Source organism: Calidris pugnax, unplaced genomic scaffold, assembly GCF_001431845.1.
Source record: "Calidris pugnax isolate Ruff unplaced genomic scaffold, ASM143184v1 scaffold19, whole genome shotgun sequence".
Lineage (NCBI taxonomy): Eukaryota > Metazoa > Chordata > Aves > Charadriiformes > Scolopacidae > Calidris > Calidris pugnax.
In genome coordinates, this window is record NW_015090775.1 from 1,093,205 (window position 1) to 1,113,358 (window position 20,154).

At 40.3% G+C, this 20,154-nt stretch overlaps 1 protein-coding gene across 11 annotated transcripts in view; it reads right to left on the bottom strand.

Moving 5' to 3' along the window:
- The window catches only part of KIAA1217 (KIAA1217 ortholog), a 357,518-nt gene that overhangs the window by 153,729 nt on the left and 183,635 nt on the right, over nt 1-20,154 (bottom strand). The window contains exon 1 of one of the 11 annotated variants that reach the window (XM_014946413.1): nt 18,760-18,833. The exons of 9 other annotated variants lie outside the window; for them this stretch is intronic. In XM_014946413.1, coding sequence (XP_014801899.1) covers nt 18,760-18,765 — 6 coding nt within the window. In that variant the 5' untranslated portion in view covers nt 18,766-18,833. Of the gene's footprint in view, nt 1-6,717; nt 6,827-18,759; nt 18,834-20,154 lie in introns of those variants that run through there. One more of the 11 variants, XM_014946437.1, reaches the window with a different exon arrangement.

Below are 20,154 nucleotides of genomic sequence, written 5' to 3' on the forward strand. Positions count from 1 at the left end.
TCTTTTTCGATCAAATCATCTGACTTCGTATTTACGCCTTGCAAACTGCAAAGCTGGCAAAGCCACAGGACGCGGTGCGATTTCACCTTGCAAATGCTCAGACACACAAGGACAAAGACAAAACGCCCTCAGGAGCTGCCCCAGGAACTAACCAATGACTCACACAGCACAGCCAGGCTGTGTGTTTTCTGCTGCTAGAAAAGGATTAAATTTAACTTATTTTAACCACAGGGTCTACTTGGAGGCTCGTGTTTTTCCTGAAAAGTTCAGTTTTGTATTTGCTGTGTACACCTCACAGGGAATGCATTTATGGCATTTCCTACTGCACAGAGGAGGAATTTCCCTTTGTGCAGTGAAGCATCACAGTGTAAACTGCATCCTCTGCCTATTTTCTTTATTAGAATGTCTTTCCCATCAATAAAGTCTGTAAAAAATACGTAAAAAACTTTTATAAGCCCTTATCTATACAATTTAGTTTTTTGATTACTACATTTCCTTCTTGAGCTTTTTTTCCCCATTGCCCTGGCAAGGTTATGTGGCCAAGGGACTGGTTTGAGTCTTAATCTCTTACCAAGGAGCCAGGAATCAAGCCAGGCAGCCTGTCCCTGCCCTCTGTCTCTCTCTTTCTTGCAGAGGAACTATTCAGGATGAGAGAACCACAAACAGCAGGGCATCTTTGTTCTCAGGGCAGGAGGAAGAAAGCTGGTTTAAATCTGGGTAACTTCCAAGTCTACCTTTCTGTCCAAAATAGTCATCACTCCATGCCACTGAATTTGCTAAACTTTACCTATCTTAGCTCTTGCTTCTATCATGCAGCTGCTGAAGGAGGAAGGAGCCGATCCACAAGGCCCCAAAAGGTCTTGCAAAAGGACAAGGAGAGGAACGTACTTCTAGAAATGGGAAATGCTTCTGCTTTGTTGGAGATGTGAATGCTGACCAGAAGGATGCTGTTTGTCCCAGGGGTGAGATTGGAGCTTTAGTGTTGGTGATTAAACAGTGCTGCTGGAAATAAGGTGCTGCACACAGGCAAGATCGGTGCACTTCTATAGCAACATTCACAAGAGCTTGGACAAGATTTCCAAGACCTGGAATAGGCATGGATTCTTTTTATTTTTGAAAACTAATTAATTATTTTATTTCTCCCTCATATCTTACTGCACCTCCTTTATAAACCCCACCAAAGCTGCCTTTGGTTGAGATCTCTTCTGAGGCGACCTCGGGAAAAAGAAGCTCTGGAGTTAGAAAGCATCAGTTCCAAGAGCCTCATGCAAGCAAAAAAGGTACAGAAAGTGTGCTCAACAACAAACTCTGTTTTCAAGTTGGAATTTGAAGAAAACTCATGAGGATGACACTGAGAATCAACTTTGCATGTAGCTTATTATGTTCAAGTAGCAAGCAACAATTTAAACACAGCTGAAAACTGTCCACTTCTGGATGCAATTACATTCTAAAAAAAGAGCTAGAATTACAATCTAACTAAACTATATACCAGACTGCTGTCAATTTTACATATTTTCATCTTTTTTAAGGTTTGACACAATGTTCTTGATCACCAAGAGCCAAACCCCCTACTTATTCCCTGCTGGCCACAAAACCTCCAGGTAAGGGAACCAGAAAAGACACTTGGCCACAAAACCTCAAAAACAGCTCAGACACACTCTTCTTCCTTGTTCTCCAGGTTTACAAATCAGGTATCCTCATGCAAATGTATTCATGAGTAAGCGGGCCATGAAACGTGAATTTATTCCTTCTGCTCTTTAGCTAGAATAATTTCTAAGGATTTAAAGTCCACATGCTACTCTTACCGACCAGCATCAAAGGAAGATTTAGTCCATAGAAAGAAATAGATCATAGGTCACAAACAAATTCTTTGTCCAGTTCAGTCAGGTTTCAATGACCTTCTGTGACCAAAACAACATACAAAGTGCTAAAAATCAGTAGAGAAGGACCAAGAGCAAATCCTAGAAGGAAAGGTCTTTCCCCCTCTAAACAAGTATCCAAAAGTATACGTAGCTTGTGTGGGGATAACAATCTTACTGAATAGTCAGAATATTTAGACAAATATATAACAAAATAAGCTTTCTATTGCTTACATTTACATTCTTAGGGGAACAACAGAAGTCAGACTATAAAATCCTATTAGCATTAAAAATGTACATTAAGTAATGTTATTCTAAACTGAATTTGTAGTACTTATGCAAATACAGACCCTTCTATAAATCAGCACCAACACATCTCCTCTTTCACAAGATGTCAACAAAGGAAAAGCAGTTTAAAACTAACGGGTTACCTATTGCTGCTGTGGATTTACAGTTATGTTTTCTTCTGTAAAAAACCCACCAAACCAGCCCAGAGATGAAATATTGACCATATGTACAAGAAATGTCAGCAAGAGGATAAATAAACTGAAATAAAAGCGATTTTTTTCTCTAAGCCTTCTGTCCAATGATTTCATTTATCACTTGCACAATTTTTTCAAGACAAAGTGCAAATTCTTAGTCAATAGTGTTTCTTTAAAGGCAACAGCAGCTATGTATAGTAAAGCACAAATTTAATAGTATGGCCAACTTTAACTTATGCTTTTCTACTGCTCTGACCTGCTCTACCCTTCTGACATTTAAGTCTCGCAAGCTCAAGCTCAATTTAGCAGGACACAGTCAAAGCTCATATGTAAAATGATATAAGCTGCATGTCACTAAGTAGGTGACAGTTTAACTTAGTGAGACACAAGTATGGATGGGGCTGGAAAATTTTCAACAAGGCACTCCTGCCTCCCACTCTTCGAACTTTCATACTTTGAACAGAGCAAGCTGGCTGCGTGCAAACAGGCTTTCATTTGTCTTGCAGACCAGCTACCCAAAAAAAGGAAGAACTGCTTGTCCAAGTCATGAAAACAGATGGTCAAAGTACCCTCACAAAACAGTTTAAACAGTGGCGTGCCAGAGGAGAAAATACTGACAAGAAACAACAGTCTTCTGGGGAGAAGAAAAACTACTTGAAGCAGGATATTGGGGAGCAGTTGGAGAAAGGGAGTCTGGTGAGATTTGGAGAACTGGAGACGTTCTGGGCTCACTGCTTACAGCAGGGGACTCAAATGCAAAGTCTTCCCTTTTCTCCTCAAACCTGGTCCTTCTCCTGCAGTCATGTTGTACTTCATCCTAGCCACCCAGGTGTTACTGTGGCCTAGAGATCAGTTCAGGAATAAGAAGGACCAGACCAAAGGTCCACCTGCTCCAGTAGCCTGTTTCCACCACGAGTTTGAACTAGATACCCAGGGAAGAGGTTAAGAACAAGGATGCAAGTAGTGATGCTTCCCCAAAACTCCCTCCCAGTCCCTAGGAATTTGCAGCTGTGTGTAACTTGTCTATTCTTCTTCCCCTCTCAGTCATCTCATGTCTTACTGTGCTGACCTGCCCCTGGAGCCACTCCCTAACTTTGATCGTTGGTGTCCTCCAAACTGTGTTCTCCAGTTCTGTTACACCTTTTTGGTGTTGGAGAGACCTGAACTGGATGCAAGTAGTGATGCTTCCCCAAAACTCCCTCCCAGTCCCTAGGAATTTGCAGCTGTGTGTAACTTGTCTATTCTTCTTCCCCTCTCAGTCATCTCATGTCTTACTGTGCTGACCTGCCCCTGGAGCCACTCCCTAACTTTGATCGTTGGTGTCCTCCAAACTGTGTTCTCCAGTTCTGTTACACCTTTTTGGTGTTGGAGAGACCTGAACTGCACACACAACAGATGTCCCACAAATTTATAGTGGCAGGTGATACTCTCTGTCTTGTTCTCTGTTCTTTTTTTCTAATAGCTACAAACATCAAATCTGCTTTTTTGATTATTGACATTTCCATGGATACATAATAACTTCCACATCTTATTCCTGAGTGTAATACTCAGCTCAGTGCTTACTATTTTATACACGAAGTTAAGTCTTCATATGTGGTATATTTTACAGTTATTTAAATTGAACCTCACCTTGAAGTTAAGATCAGTCTTCCATATGTGGTACATTTTACAGTTATTTAAATTGAACCTCACCTGCCATTTCAACATCAAGTGTGAAGATCATTTTGCAGTTCTCCACAACTGGTCTTCAGTAATTACCAACTGTCAATCATTTTGAGACATAAAGCTAAAGAGTCATTATGTAGCTCACCTTACGCAAGCATAAGGAAAAAAATTACAAATTTTGCACTTTAATATACAAAACATTAAAAACAAATCATTTACAGACTGGGATATAATAGGCTAATTATGATGTTCAGAGAAGCTCAGTCTTTTGGGTTACTATATAGCTGTACCTCAGTAAAGCAAATCAAGTGAAGCAATAGTGACCTGTTTGTGAACTGTATTTTCCATATCCTAGAGACAATATTATCCTGATTATTCAAAGCTGTGAGAATGCACTCAGATGACCAAGACAAGGAATGTCGTACCTTAGCATCTTTCATTTGTTTAGCAAACTTCAAGTCTATACAAGATGTTAATCCCAGATTTCCATCCCCTTGTGAGTCTACACTGGACAAAACCATCCCAATTTAAAGACCAACTTACATGAGGTACTCAACTACAATTACCTAGCCTCAAATTTTGACAAGAGGGTGCTTACTATATTAATTATTTGAATCTTACAAATTTCAAATCTCCAGTAAATTCCATCTTTTAAATAGTTTACCTAGCCTCAAATTTTGACAAGAGGGTGCTTACTATATTATTTGAATCTTACAGATTTCAATCTCCAGTAAATAAGACCAACTTACATGAGGTACTCAACTACAATTACCTAGCCTCAAATTTTGACAAGAGGGTGCTTACTATATTAATTATTTGAATCTTACAAATTTCAAATCTCCAGTAAATTCCATCTTTTAACACGTTTGAACAAACAGGACACTAACGGACAACACCAGCAATTCTGACACTGTTGTACCTAAATATCAAGCAAGTACCATACTTCACAGTGTTCTCAAGCACCTACCTCACAGGTAGAGCTCAATAAACATGTTTGTAATAATCTTTACTTTTATACAGATATATATACACATCTAATATACAGGCAGATAACATATAGATAGTAACTATATATTATATATATGTAAAAGCTTTCATATGAGCATGTATACTTAATACACTTTCATGAGTTATTCTACTTTAAGGCTTTCTAAAGGTCAAAAGTTCTACGTATAATCATGGTTATCTGGGCTTTATGTAGCTTTTCTGCGAACTGTCCAGTTTAAGAATACTTACATAGTTTTATCTGGATTATATTAGAACAAACAGAAGTGCAACCAGTCCCCAATCAACAAACACATCTAGCAGAAACCACCATGGCTATAAAGTAATCATCTTTCATTGCAAGCAGCTGTTTACTAATAAACAACTACACGAGAAGCCCTTGAAGGAAAGGCTGTAGGAGGAAAAAACAGTACTTTGATTCAAAAAAAAAAAAAAAGACGTAACTAAAAGCACTTCTGAACTGAAACCATAAGTCTTTCTGGCATCCTTCCCAGCTACTATTTGATTCTATGCCCTGTGTGACATTTTATATATCCTCATATTTGAACTACCCAACCATATTTCGTTTCTTCCTTCTACTGGTTTTTGAACTACTGCCACAATGGTGTTGCTCCATAAAGGAAATGTACCATTTCACAGTGCTCTACGCTTTCTATTTGTAACCTGATTGATGCGGCTGTTTAAAAACTAGAATTTATCTAAAAAATCCCCAGGTATCTCAATATTTTTCATGAAACAGGACAGGATCCTGCACTGACTATTCTGAATTTTGAACTGAGATTTGCAGCCCTTGTGTTGCCCATTAACATCTCTGGTTTTGTGAGACTTGACCCCAAGGTCTAAAAATTGTTATTACCCTAATTAACTAACATCGTGACACCATCCACTATGCATTGAACACTGGACAAACAAGAAGTTAGATGACCCCTTCCATACAGAGTTCAAACTTAAAAAAAAAAAACAAAAAAACAACAAGTAAAGGATGGCAACGCACTAACTCTGCTAGCTAAATTTTTTTAGAAGACACAATTATTCAAACACTGATCTTCCCTAACCTGGGACACCTACGTTGTAGATTCCCACAGCTGAGCTTGTCACTCTGGGTTCTCTTAAAAATCAGTGGGCATTTTTAAGACACTTCACCTGATCCATTTTAGGTAACTCCTTCAGGGTGAGTACCGAACTGTAGATTCCACTCCCTAAGGGGAGCCTCTATTAATTAGCGAGATTGCTTGCGCTAACTAGTCATGCAGCTGCACCGAGTTAGTCCACAAAGATGCCATGGTACACACAGATCTCACAGAGGAATGTGCCAGTCTGCAATAGGGATTTAAAGGCAGAAAATCTTAAGGGACAAACTTATTCAAGCAGCTTGTTCAGGGCTTAACGGGTGCATGAAAGAAAATGAAAGCAGCAAGCAGAGAAGCGTATTGCAAAACAAAGGAAAAAGTGTAATGGAGTGAGTAATAGTTAATGATCTCTCACTATTAGTTTGCTGGAAGTAGTACTTGGAAACGGAACGGAGAATTTCAGAGAAATGCCTAGTGCTACACCCTGTCCACAAAGAGAAGACAGAAGAAAACCATCAGGATATTATTTATATTTCACTAAGCCACCCCTGTAAAAAAAAAAAATGTGCTCACAAATATTATCTAAATTACATTAACATACTCATCTTAAGCAAGTCATCAACCAGCTGAACTTACTGTGTGCTGCCTTGCTACCTGGGGATCATTCAGATCGTGTAAATCCTGAAGAACTGTTTAAATAACTGCAAACTCTCCAACTTCTCTTCATGTAAAAAAAAAAAAAAAAAACAGTGTCATCCTTCCTCTTTTGATTGTCCCTCCTCAGTGCAAGTACGCAGCTGTCCAAAAGGATCAAGTTTCATCTTCCCAAGCCATTTCAGTTGTGATGGATCCCATACTGCAGTCTATAAACAGCCTTAGGTACATCATTGGTTATGAACTGGTACATTTCCTAACCAACATCATTAAAATACAAGGCAGTTCACTGAACTTGGAAAAACAGTAAGAAATTATTCTCCAGAGCATAACATCTGGTATAAAGGAGGAGAAAAACACTGTTTTCAAGTGCACTACATGTAAGAACTGGAGGCTAAACCAAAACCCATTAATCTATCTCCACCCCCATGTTCAAAATGAAAAACAGAAAAAAATACCCTTTGGTGCTTCACATTAGGGAGACACAAATCTGAGATGTCTCCCATCTGTTTTGTTTACTGCTTTTTAATAAAAAAGCAAAATTACCCTGTCCTTTTTTCTGCTTTCAATAGAAATCCTGAAGGATATTTTCAGACTTGTTAGGTCCAAGGTTTTTATACTGTTCTCATCCCATTTTATTTGAGTGCCTGTCAAATGTAACTATTCTGCCTCCATGAACCTATGTCTGAGCTTCTCAGGTATTACTAAAATTATCATGACCAAACTTGCACGAACCACAGACCTGGCTGAATTTAGGGAGCTGAGTGGGGAGGTAACTACCCCTGTGCCCCTGCTATAAACCCTTGACCTGGGAGCCCTGGTACAACTGTAAGTAGCCCATGGGCTTTCTAAGCTCCTGCTGCCCCCAGGACCATGGACCACCAGACAACAGCAGCACTGGCCATGACCCTTCTGCCTCATCCTGGAGTATCGCCGTAGGAAATTGGGAAGAGTTGGACATACTGGCTTTAAATCACTTGGCAATTTCCTTTCACTGGAGAAATTCCTGCCGTCTAGTCAGAGCTTATGGCTTATCTGCATCGTCAGAGGAATGAGTCAAAATCCCATCTGCGGTGTTTCGCTCACGTGGGTGCGTTGGGAAGGCTTTTTGGACAGTGCCCTTAACCCTCACTGCACAAACATTGCTGTAGACACATTGAAGAGTTACCTATTGACCTTGGATGAAGAGCTATGACAAAAATTGTCTTCCCTGGGGACAAGAAGTGTTTGAAGATGGCTTGTGGACACCCTTCTTCCTACCCAAATGTGTCCCCATTGTGCTCACAGGCCTGAATATCCACCTTTGGGTTAGTTCTATCTGGATGAGATTTTGTTCCATTTTGCCTTTAATTTTGCAGAGAAAGCCTCCATCGTCCATCAGCTGAACGAGTTGTAGCTCACTTCACAAAGCTTAAAATAGTACTTGTAGTAGATATTACTGTTCCTACATAGTTAAAACTGAATATAAAGCTGGTCACCACTTTTAAAGAACATAAAAAAGCCATTAAAATCCTTGTGTGACAATGTCAAATTATATGTGATTCATATGACTTTAAGGCCTAACTTTTGGATATGTATGGACTGTAAACCAAGGCAGAAAATGGATTTTAATATCTGGTTTTGTTTTTCTAAAATGATGGCTGCCTTCAATATAAACAAACACCACATATTATAATACAGATCTCTGTAAAATTCTCCACCCGTTGTAGGTGTGGTCGAATATATCTTGGCTTTTTTTTTTTTTAAAGATATTGAGGAACATTCTTATGTTCATTTTAATCCAGGACTAGGAGCTTCCTCAACTTTCAATGAAGAAAACAATTAAAAGTAAGCACATTCTAAGATTTGTTTCCCACAGTTGAGATTTCCTTCTGCACAGTTGAGTAAATAAATTCAGGTACAAAAACAATCACATAAGTTAACTTAAATAGTAAAATTATAACTGTTCTTCAGCCTCTTGCCAACTTTCCAGGCAAGTGGCTTGAAAGTTATTTCAATCTTATTAGAAAGAGGAATATAGTTTCAAGGTCTCAAATAAAATGTGCTATTGTTTTACTCTTGCAACACAACAGCACACAGACATTCCTTCAACTAACACTTTCAGTATTTAAAAGAATTACATGAACTTTAAAAGTGGTATGAACTCGGATGTCCTCATCTTAGTATCTTATTATTCAAAACTCACTGGCAGCAACCATAAATACACTCCCTTAGCATAAACAGAGGGCAAAATTCCCCTCCTCTCCGGGCCTCAATACAAGTGACTTCCCCAAAAATGCCGTGGGAAAAAGCTTTCCCCTGGGAAAGGTCACACGGTGACACCACTGACCCTGGCCATCTGAGGGACACTGAAGGTCACTGCTGCCCAGCCACACTAAGCTGATGGCACGGATCCATGGCTTGGCCCTACCACCGCCAACTTCATCTGTGCTCTCACAGCCATCCCTCCCCTCTAGCCTCACCACAGGGAGGGGAGGCAGCAATCCTTTGACATTTTATGAAGGAAATAGCTTAAAAGTACCCTTTCTATGCAAAAATTACAGTGTTAATTCAAATACACAATGTGCTTGCATTCCAGAGAAAAGCTTGGTAGCAGGCATTCAAGTGTTGGCCTCGCTTCAGTGTTCTGTGGCAGGATAGAGCTGTGCAAGACAAGCAGAGGTCCTGCAAAGAAAGGGTGCACCCCATTCAAGGTTGATCTCTTCAGACCATGGAAAAATGGTCAGAAGCCTCCAGACATGATGAAACTGAGGCTTTAGCAAGTGGTGGAGCAAAGCACAGGGTGGGTATTTGTGGAGGGGATGGTTAGTGAGGTTGTGCTGGGTCTGCAACAGCAACAGAATCATGGGGAATGTGTATTCCTGTTGTGGGATGAAAAGAAGATTCCTTCACAGCATTTCAGGAATTCTGCTTCCAAAACCAGGAAGTATCATTAAAAAAAAGACCTTTACGCTGAGACTGGGACAAAGTTGGGATTAATTTTAATTCTTAATTGAATTCATTCAGGCTGAAAATTCAGGGAAAAAAAAAAAACACAAACCAACACAGGAATATGTCTTTCTAAATTCTTGGTAACAGCGTTTCTTTTTAAAAAAATTCATCTCTGCATTTAAACATCAGTAAAAGAGCCTGAAGATGAATTCTCCACTTATTTTGCAAAGCCAATGCAGCTGACAGTGAGATTGGACTTGGAAAGTCCACCTTCCACCTGAGGCATGGGGAAAATTTAGTTCTTCTCCCTGTTACCATCAAACTTGCTACAGTTTAATGCAATAACGGGATATTTATGAAAGCAGACTGCCTAGACTATACAAAGTATAAACTAGATAGAGGCAACTTTTCTTTTTTTTTAAACTTAGGCTATTATCAGCTTTTATTACAAATTTGGTTTTGCTTAAAACAGAAGCAAGACCTAAGAAGAAAAAGGGAAAGACAGGCATTACAGAAAGAAAGCAGAGCTGGATAGCAACTTTACAACTGACAATACTACCAATTTATCCCTCTCTTGATTGGAAATCACAAATTGCAAAAACCTTAATTTTGGATGATGTTTTCAATAACGAAAGTTTTACAAGAAAACTACATATTCACATGAAAATGCATTTTAAAGCAGATAGGGTTCCATTAGTCCAAACCCCAAACTATCCATACAGCGAAGGTCACCGCACCAACCTCCAACTGGGCTACACACAAGCAAATCAAAGCCTCATTTCCCCAGGCACAGACATGCAGACCGCGTGTACATCACTCAGAGCATCCTCCCCAGCTACTAGAATTAAGCTTCTCAGCACCATCGGCTTTGTGCAGCACTGGGTTCCCAATGCCCTTCTCCTGCTGCAGTCAGCCCTGCTGCACAGCAGGAGTTTGCTTAACCCCTTCTAAAATTCTGTATGCCTTTCCGCAAGATCCCTGCTATGCCTCGAGCCTATAACACTACATACACAATACACTGCTTCCCTTCCTTTTCCTACATACTGCTATTATCTTAAGAGCATATCAAGAATTATTTTCTGCTTAGAGATTTCCCATATTACTTTAGCAAACATAGCATTTGCCCTTTTCTTGTTTCTAGCCCAAGTCCTAACAGAAGTTCCTCATTCTCAGACTATGTCACTTTGTTCTCATTCTCTGCCAGAAAACTCATTGCAATTTCTGTCACCTTCTTCCTGCAGACAGACCCCCATTTCTCATTCTCCTGTGCCAGCAAATAACTACCAATACAGTGCAATGTCTCATTTTCAAGTACACTTCTATGCATTGTTGAACATTGCTCCTTTGAAGGGTTATTTTGTCTCTTCCTTATCCCACCATGCCCCAAAATAATTTGGTTCTGGGTTATTTCTTGATTGCTTTAAGGTGTATTGTAGTTTTGCCCGTGTTCAGAAAAAATCACTGTAACTAGATCTATTACTTGCAAGCGACAGTACACAAAGCAACGGGGGGCTTTGGTGGTACCTTACAAAGTAACAATTTCAGGGTGAACCAATCCTGAGATCTCTAATATTGCCAAAACTTTTATTGATGCAAGCAAGAATTTTCCCAAGGAATAGCTAAGGAGAAATTGAAAATTTTTGTCAAAGTAGAAAACTCCTCTGAATCAAGGGCATCTTAATTCTGGGATAGTTTTGAGCCAGTGATCACTCAGGCTTTTCTTGTGCTTGTTTATGACAGCTATATATTGGCACCCTGACTGGGATACCAAGAAAATGTATATTATTACTCTAATTATAAATGGTGAGTTCTAGTTACACAAACTCTACCCTAATTCAGTTAACTCTGATTCTTTTTCTTGTAATATTTCACTTACAACTCTTACTTGTATCTTAAATTTAAGTAACCTAAACTACTAAGCACTAAAGTAATTTTCTATTTCTGAAATAGCTCATTCTTGTATCATAATGTATGTGCTGTATCCAAAAGCAGCTGGGTCAAACTCAGTTCCTTATGAACAGTCCTTGAAACATTAAAATTGCATGAATAGCCAAGAGCCTCAGTTGCATAAGCGAGGCCAAGGAGGAGCCAATAAATCTCTGCCAGTTAGCCCTATTCATCGGTAACTTTTGTTTGACTAAAGTCTATCGGCTAGAAAAGCAACCTGTCATAGTTCGAAGATTTAGAGAGATGAAGAACCTCTTGCTTCCCTTGATAATTTGTCAGAATAATGAATCATTTCTACTGTGAAAAATGTTGTGCATTACTCTTGATTTGAACCTGCCCAACTCTCCAGCTTCAACCTTTAGTTTGTGTTATGATTTTCACTGCTGTTCTAAAGAGCCAATATAAAACCAGTGTATTTTCTCCTGCTTCAAGAGACTTATATTTCTTAATCAAGGAGGCTCTCTATTTTGATAGGGTCAATGGACTAAAAAAATCATAGTTTTCAGAGAGTAATACTTTCACCAGATCTCACACCACTTTGGGTGACTTTCTTCAGCAATGCTGCCATGGTCCAACATCCCTTCAACAATATTGAGTTGGAAACTACAGCATGCATTCTTGTCACAGTGCTCATCCAGAGATTAGGCTATTCTTGAGTCCTAATCAGTCTCTTCCTGGAAGATAACTCCTTCTCCTTTTACGATAGCATCACACTAGAAATTCTTGTGAACTTGCAGTCCCAAAGATCCTTACATCCCTTCCAGACTTAGCATTTTCTAGGGTGTAGCTTACCCCATTCCAGGAAATTCCATCTGGCTAGAAGAACATAACAAACTTCACTATAAGAACAATAAAAAATTGTAATACATTTCCCAGAAAAGTGGTGGAATCTCCTTCACTGGGAATATTCAAGACTCAGTTTGATGGGGCGTGGGCAACCCTAAGAGACCTAAGTCTCTGCTTTCTACAGCAGTTCAGATGGTGTCCAGAGGTCCTTTCCAACTTAGACTTTGCCACAACACATGATCACATGCTTGCTCAAGCGCATTCAATTCATTCTCTGTTAAAGTTTTCAAAAGTTAAGTCAAAAGCTTACAAAAACATTTAGTCTTGTAGGTTTGTAATGCCACTGCTAGTTCTCTCAACACCAACTCAGTATCTTCTTTTAAGCTCTTATGTGTGAAAAGTTTGATCCATGTAGTACTGCAGTAAATTGAACACCCGTATTAGACACATCATGCATTTACACCATGCTCGTGCTCATTAATTGGCTCTTGACCACCAAAAAGTGACTCTGCAGGCAGCTGCGTGCTTCTACACCACCAGCAGCAGATTTGGCCACAGAGGAACTGTGTGCAGGGCACACACATCTCTGTGCACAAACACATGCGCATGTTTCCTAGGATGGCTACTTGGCTCTGACCGTTCATTACCTCTGGCTTTATCTTTCAGCCCAAAGGATATGTTCCTACATCTGACTAAAATACTTCCTTGCCTATCTTATTTGTAACTTTCTTTGTGAAGTCACCATTCAACGCTTAACTCTCTTCACATCTTTAAAGAATTGCTTGCCAACCTTTTTTTGTGGTGTTATTTCAACGATGAACTATTCAGAGAATAAAAGATAATCTCATATTAAAATATGCTCGCTGAGGCTGGGATACAGATTTTGTAATAAGATACTGTGTAACTGACAGGACAATACTTCAAACACCTACAGCAGAAGATTGCAATGCAGCAATTGTTTGGCAGTCCAAGCAGAAGGAATTTCTTCACCAAAATCCAGATCTCAGCAAAAAGCTACATTTCTGTAAAGGCTGCCTGTTAACATATTCTCAACAACTGTTTCAAGAGGTGACCACATTTAACATTCTTCTATATGGAAAACTTTAACTTCCAGCTATATTTACCTCCTCGCAAATTAACTCATTCCACCACAAATTTACAAAAAATATAAAATAATGTTGAGCAACCAAACTCAAAGTTTTGTTAAACTCAAGCCGTTAAACCAGGATGAGAGCACTTTATTACTGACCTTTGGAGCAATCCATGGATTTCTTCAAATGTTAAATGTCACCTACTTCTCCATCTGCTAGTCCCAGGGGGCAGCAAGTCTTGAGGCACCCTGACTGTTCTCCTTAAAACCTCCTTTGGAAATCATCCAGACGACAGCCTTCCCCTGCCTGCGTTTGCAGGTAAATCACATTCTCGATTTCAGCTTTCAGAAGGAGCAGAAACTCTGCAGGTATCTCTATTCTATTTTCCACAGTATCCCCCAGCTGGTACCACAGCTATTTCCCACCACATCAGATGACCTGTTGTTATGGTCCAGCCATGCCGGAGGCTAATACACCTCTAGCTCCTCTACAAGGGGTTGAGGTTGGGAGGGATCTCTTTTCATCCTTTAGATAATTTCCTGGATGCTACAATAATCTTCTCTCTCCAGCTATCAAGACAGTGATACCTAAGCACTTGCTACTACTAGTCTTTCTGTAAAGGTCACTGCACTCTACAAAATGCTTTGTGGCAGCCTGCAGGAGGGAAGGCAAACAAATACGCTGCAAAAGAAAGAAAAAGCAAAACAACTGCATCATGGTTTGCTTCCATTTTGTTCATCTAATACTGTGTCTGAAAACCCCGAGAAGTTTCTTGGCCTGTGAAACAGTATCTGCAAATCTTTAAACAATGAGCTTGTTCTTAATGGTTGGATTAATTCAAATCGTATAAAACTGCTTAGATTAAGACTGCACTGCTTTCATGTGAAGGAGCACAGCAATATGTCAGAGAGACAAATACAGGTTTTGTCCTGTTGACTCTCAGGCTGCTAATTATTAAATCGGGGAGAAAGGCCCTGTTACATGGCTTGTGATCTCACCCCTTATCCTTTCTGACCAGCACAATCTGGCAGAAAAGAAATAGCTCTGCTGATAAGAAGGAATATCTCCCTCTCTTTTAAGTAAAGGTATAGAGACTGCTCTCCTTCAAGTCAAACAGAGCTCGTAGTACAGTATTTATTTAAGAAATTTTCCAATATGATGAATAATTAACTTGTTTCGATTGTGTCTTTTTGGATTAGACTGAGGAAAAGAATTACAACCCCCACAATGTCTCCACATCTCAGCACCACTTTTCCTTTGATCAGTGCACTTTGGACTCACAGAAGCAAATTGCAATCGTATTATCAGTGAAAAAATACTGCTGAAAAACAGCCCTTGCATTAACAATTTATTCAGATGCTTTTGAAATCATCTGCTATGAACAACAGTTAATCCAAACATCCACACGGGATGGTGAAGTCAGTTTGATGTTTATATATTCCTAGTTATTGAGACCTTCCAGTAGGAAGAGCTTGGTTATTACACACCATAATCCACATGGATATTGAAGTCAGTTTGATGTTTATATACTCCTAGTTATTGAGACCTTCCAGTAGGAAGAGCTTGGTTATTACACACCATCTGCCTTGACACATGCTGACATGGAGCTTTTAGGAAAGGCGGTGGAAAAAAGGGTGTCTTTATTACACTGCTGACAAGCAACTTCACTTCCATGGAGGATATTTGAGCATCATGGCTAATGTGTGTCTGAAGCAGAGGCTTAGATGAGAAACAACTGGCGGATCCTCCTCTTAGATGAGAACAAAGTGACAGGAGAGATAAGAGACATCGCATGGGTTGTGGGGCTGGGCAGATTTGTTCTTTGCAATGTTTCTTGCTGTCTGAAATGTCAAATGATCAAATAGCAAAGCTATGGTTATAACTGCTTACCTGTCCCAGGTATTCATAAGAAAATTGGAAATTCTCCCTTTATTTGTGAACCACAGCAGCCTAGACATGTAAAAGACAAACTGTGTTTTTGCTGAGGACAGTATCACAATACACTGGTATCCTGACATTCTGCTCCGGTCATTAGTTTTCGCAAGGATTTTAATGGTTCTGCTCTTAAAGTGCAACACCCAACACACCTAGCAGTGACTCAAGGCGTGCTGGTACCATATCTGCAATCAGAAAAGGCTCCTAAACTATCAGCCTCTGATTTAAAAGGCAAATCATTTTCAATGGCTAATCAAGGCTTTTCTTCCCCACATAACTCTTATTCAACTTTCCCTCTCTCTTACATTTCAGATAAAATAACTTAAATCTGCCTATTGCAACAGGGCACTGCCAGACTCAGTTACTTTGCTGAATTTGGGTGAAGAAATGCAGGTAATTTTCTGGGCCGGAAGAGCTATCAGTATGAAATCAGGGTGGCTGTTTTAGTTAAACGAGCAGTAAAACGATATGTAAGCTCAGATTTCCAAACATAGGTCCTTGCCATACATTGAGGTAAGCAAAACTAGCTCATCACCTTCATCTCCACTGAAACTATTTGAAGGCAGAGTGAACATTTTGAAATTATGACTGCATTTTAAAAGACCTCTGGAAGATCACAGAACCCAGACATCCAAGAAAGTTTTCAAACCACAGGGAAGATAAGCCCCCCAAAAAAGCAGCAGTGGTTAGACAAACCTAACTTGAAAGGCTTGATAACTTTTGTCTGACTGCTTTTTACAGAGGAAGTTAGCAAAGCTACTCTGCTCTCAAAATCTAGTAGTGTGATCCTAAAATTAAAAAAAAAAAATAAAAGGGGAAAGACAATGACAAAAGCAAAGACATTTTGGCAGTATCCAGGGAAGTCTGACAGGCGGCAACAGAAAGCACAGATCAAAAGAACACATAAGTTCTTTTGAGCTTGGTTATTACACACCATCTGCCTTGACACATGCTGACATGGAGCTTTTAGGAAAGGCGGTGGAAAAAAGGGTGTCTTTATTACACTGCTGACAAGCAACTTCACTTCCATGGAGGATATTTGAGCATCATGGCTAATGTGTGTCTGAAGCAGAGGCTTAGATGAGAAACAACTGGCGGATCCTCCTCTTAGATGAGAACAAAGTGACAAGAGAGATAAGAGACATCGCATGGGTTGTGGGGCTGGGCAGATTTGTTCTTTGCAATGTTTCTTGCTGTCTGAAATGTCAAATGATCAAATAGCAAAGCTATGGTTATAACTGCTTACCTGTCCCAGGTATTCATAAGAAAATTGGAAATTCTCCCTTTATTTGTGAACCACAGCAGCCTAGACATGTAAAAGACAAGCTGTGTTTTTGCTGAGGACAGTATCGCAATACACTGGTATCCTGACATTCTGCTCCGGTCATTAGTTTTCGCAAGGATTTTAATGGTTCTGCTCTTAAAGTGCAACACCCAACACACCTAGCAGTGACTCAAGGCGTGCTGGTACCATATCTGCAATCAGAAAAGGCTCCTAAACTATCAGCCTCTGATTTAAAAGGCAAATCATTTTCAATGGCTAATCAAGGCTTTTCTTCCCCACATAACTCTTATTCAACTTTCCCTCTCTCTTACATTTCAGATAAAATAACTTAAATCTGCCTATTGCAACAGGGCACTGCCAGACTCAGTTACTTTGCTGAATTTGGGTGAAGAAATGCAGGTAATTTTCTGGGCTGGAAGAGCTATCAGTATGAAATCAGGGTGGCTGTTTTAGTTAAACGAGCAGTAAAACGATATGTAAGCTCAGATTTCCAAACATAGGTCCTTGCCATACATTGAGGTAAGCAAAACTAGCTCATCACCTTCATCTCCACTGAAACTATTTGAAGGCAGAGTGAACATTTTGAAATTATGACTGCATTTTAAAAGACCTCTGGAAGATCACAGAACCCAGACATCCAAGAAAGTTTTCAAACCACAGGGAAGATAAGCCCCCCAAAAAAGCAGCAGTGGTTAGACAAACCTAACTTGAAAGGCTTGATAACTTTTGTCTGACTGCTTTTTACAGAGGAAGTTAGCAAAGCTACTCTGCTCTCAAAATCTAGTAGTGTGATCCTAAAATTAAAAAAAAAAAATAAAAGGGAAAAGACAATGACAAAAGCAAAGACATTTTGGCAGTATCCAGGGAAGTCTGACAGGCGGCAACAGAAAGCACAGATCAAAAGAACACATAAGTTCTTTTATTGTAGAAAATACCTAGAATTCCATGTTTATCTTACCACAATAAGCTACTGAATGGTTATCTAAGCTGCTCTTGTTTTGCCAGGCGACTCAATACCTCTGTAGGTTTTACCCCGCATTAGTTTTAGTCTGGCATGTTTAAAATGCTACACAGCAAGTAAATCTAATCTAAAAGGTTATACATTTCCTTAGGAAAAACAGTCTTCACAGAGAGTGATCACCTTAAACAGAAAATCTTTTTGGTATCAATTCAGAATTATTTGCCCCAGTTTCTACAACTATGATCACAGAGCTGTGATATATCACGAAAAACCAACCCCCTTCTCTCTCTAGTAATACATTGCTAATAGGTATTGTGAGAAATCCACAAAAGTACATTAAAAAACCCCAACCCAACATGAGAAGTATCTCACAAGTACCCGTTTGAGTACTTGTGAACTTTCTTTTTTAATTTCCTCAGTTCTCCTTTTATAGACTACTAAAAGTTTCCCTAAATTCCAAGCTGGCTTTGCCTATGTAACATAGTCACAAAGAAATCTGTCTAATATATTACAAGTGGAACTATTCTTGGCAAAGTAGTATCTCTGAGACAGGTTTAAGTCAGGCAGAAACAAGACTGAACTTGTGAGTTCACAGTTTCTTTAAAACAAAGCAATACCTGCTGTCACAGCATGAGGGGAAAAGATACCTCAAGCCCAAAATATTACAGCAGAAGCAGAAGACAACATGGGAAAAAAAAGTAGCTCGCTTATCTTTGCTGTCTCCGTCTCTTCGGAGTAGAGGTCTACTGTTCTCTAACCCCTTCAATTCAGTAGAGGCCCACAAAGTAGCAGTTACTCCAGAGTCCTGGAAGACTTCCAATAAATAGATTAAACCTTACATATAAACACTCCCCATAATTAGAGAAGAAAGCCTCTTGGTTTTGGACAGCGTATGACAGATTTTGAAACCATGAGATGAAATCAAATTGTATTTTAACATGGTTCAAGGGAGGCCTTTCTTCTGTAGCCTGTCACTCTCCTTCAGAGGAACATCTGATAACTACTGTAGTAACCTGAAGTTTTTTGTGCCTTTCAAAATCAACCTAGAAACACGTACAGACAATAGGGTAACATTAACGAAGACTTACAGACATTCTTTCTTCCAGGGCGCAGTCTTTTTAAAAAATTTATCTTTTCAAAAGCTTCCATTCACTCTTACACAAGCCCCACAGAGGAAAGACCTGGCTCTTCATCAGAGCTGTACCTGGCTGGCAGAAGAGGCACCAGAGGAGCAGCAAAGAGCTGAGAGGCTCCTTTTTCTTCTCGGTTGTGCCATGGGAGCACGAGTGGCTACCTCCTCCTTGAAATCCATCCCCTGGGAAGCAGACTGCCACTAGCATGGAGCGACGGAGCCAGGAGCCGCACCGCTCCCTCCTCCTCCCGGTGCAGATTTTCCAGAGGTGCACGTATGCAACACAGCCCCATCTGATGCGAAATTTTGTCACACATCCGGGTGTATGAATGACTCACATATAAAAAATACTGGTTTCTCGTGGTTGCATGCTTGCATACGGGTGGGGATTGAACAAATACACACTTGCACATAGGTTAGAACTACCCTTCTTGCAACAGGATTAATACCTAAGACCAGGAGGTCACAATTTCACAGAATCACAGAATCATATGGGGTTGGAAGGGACCTCTGGAGATCATCTAGTCCAACCCCCTGCCAGAGCGGGTCTACCTACAGCACGTTGCACAGGAACTTGTCCAGGAGGGTTTTGAATGTCTCCAGAGAAGGAGACTCCACCACCTCTCTGGGCAGCCTGTTCCAGTGCTCTACCACTCTCACTGTAAAGAAGTTCCTCCTGATGTTTAGGTGGAACTTCTTATACTCAAGTTTGTGCCCATATTTATTTAGCGGCGAAAAAAGGTAAAAAGATACACCGTAAAAAGACATATGCAAAAAGTGCCATCAAAGTAACACGAATGCTTAATGCTACGGTGAAATCTCTTGTGGAATTGAGCTACACCACCAACCCAGAACCACCCGTGACCTGCGCAATGGTCCAGTGTTACTGAAAGCTATTCATCAGCCTGGGGAAGAAACCCGACTCCTGCTGGCAGTAGGGTCCCAGGCGTGGTTTGGGATTAACCCAGTTGTTGGGGACCAGATTGGGAAGTGGTGGCCAGGAGCCCTGCCTCAGCAGGATTGCCCATCAGCTGCTGGGTGGGAGGGAGCTGCGAGAGCCAGGCGTTCCAGGGCACAGCATCGGCAGCAGGTGCCCGCAGGACCTGCCCGCGTTGGATGGACAGACGGACAGATGGATGGAGGGCGCCTGCCACTGCCTCCGGTGTGGAACACACTGGGTAAAAATAAAACAGAGGGGAAGTACACATAAGCCAGAAATAAAAGGCTTGCGTCTGATGTCAGGGGAAGAGCGTGTCCGTCAGACAACCTGCTAGGGGTCTGAGCCAGCAGGAGCGTTTTTTATTGACATGGACATCAGCGCCATGAGGGCCAAGAAAAACATCGTGCGATC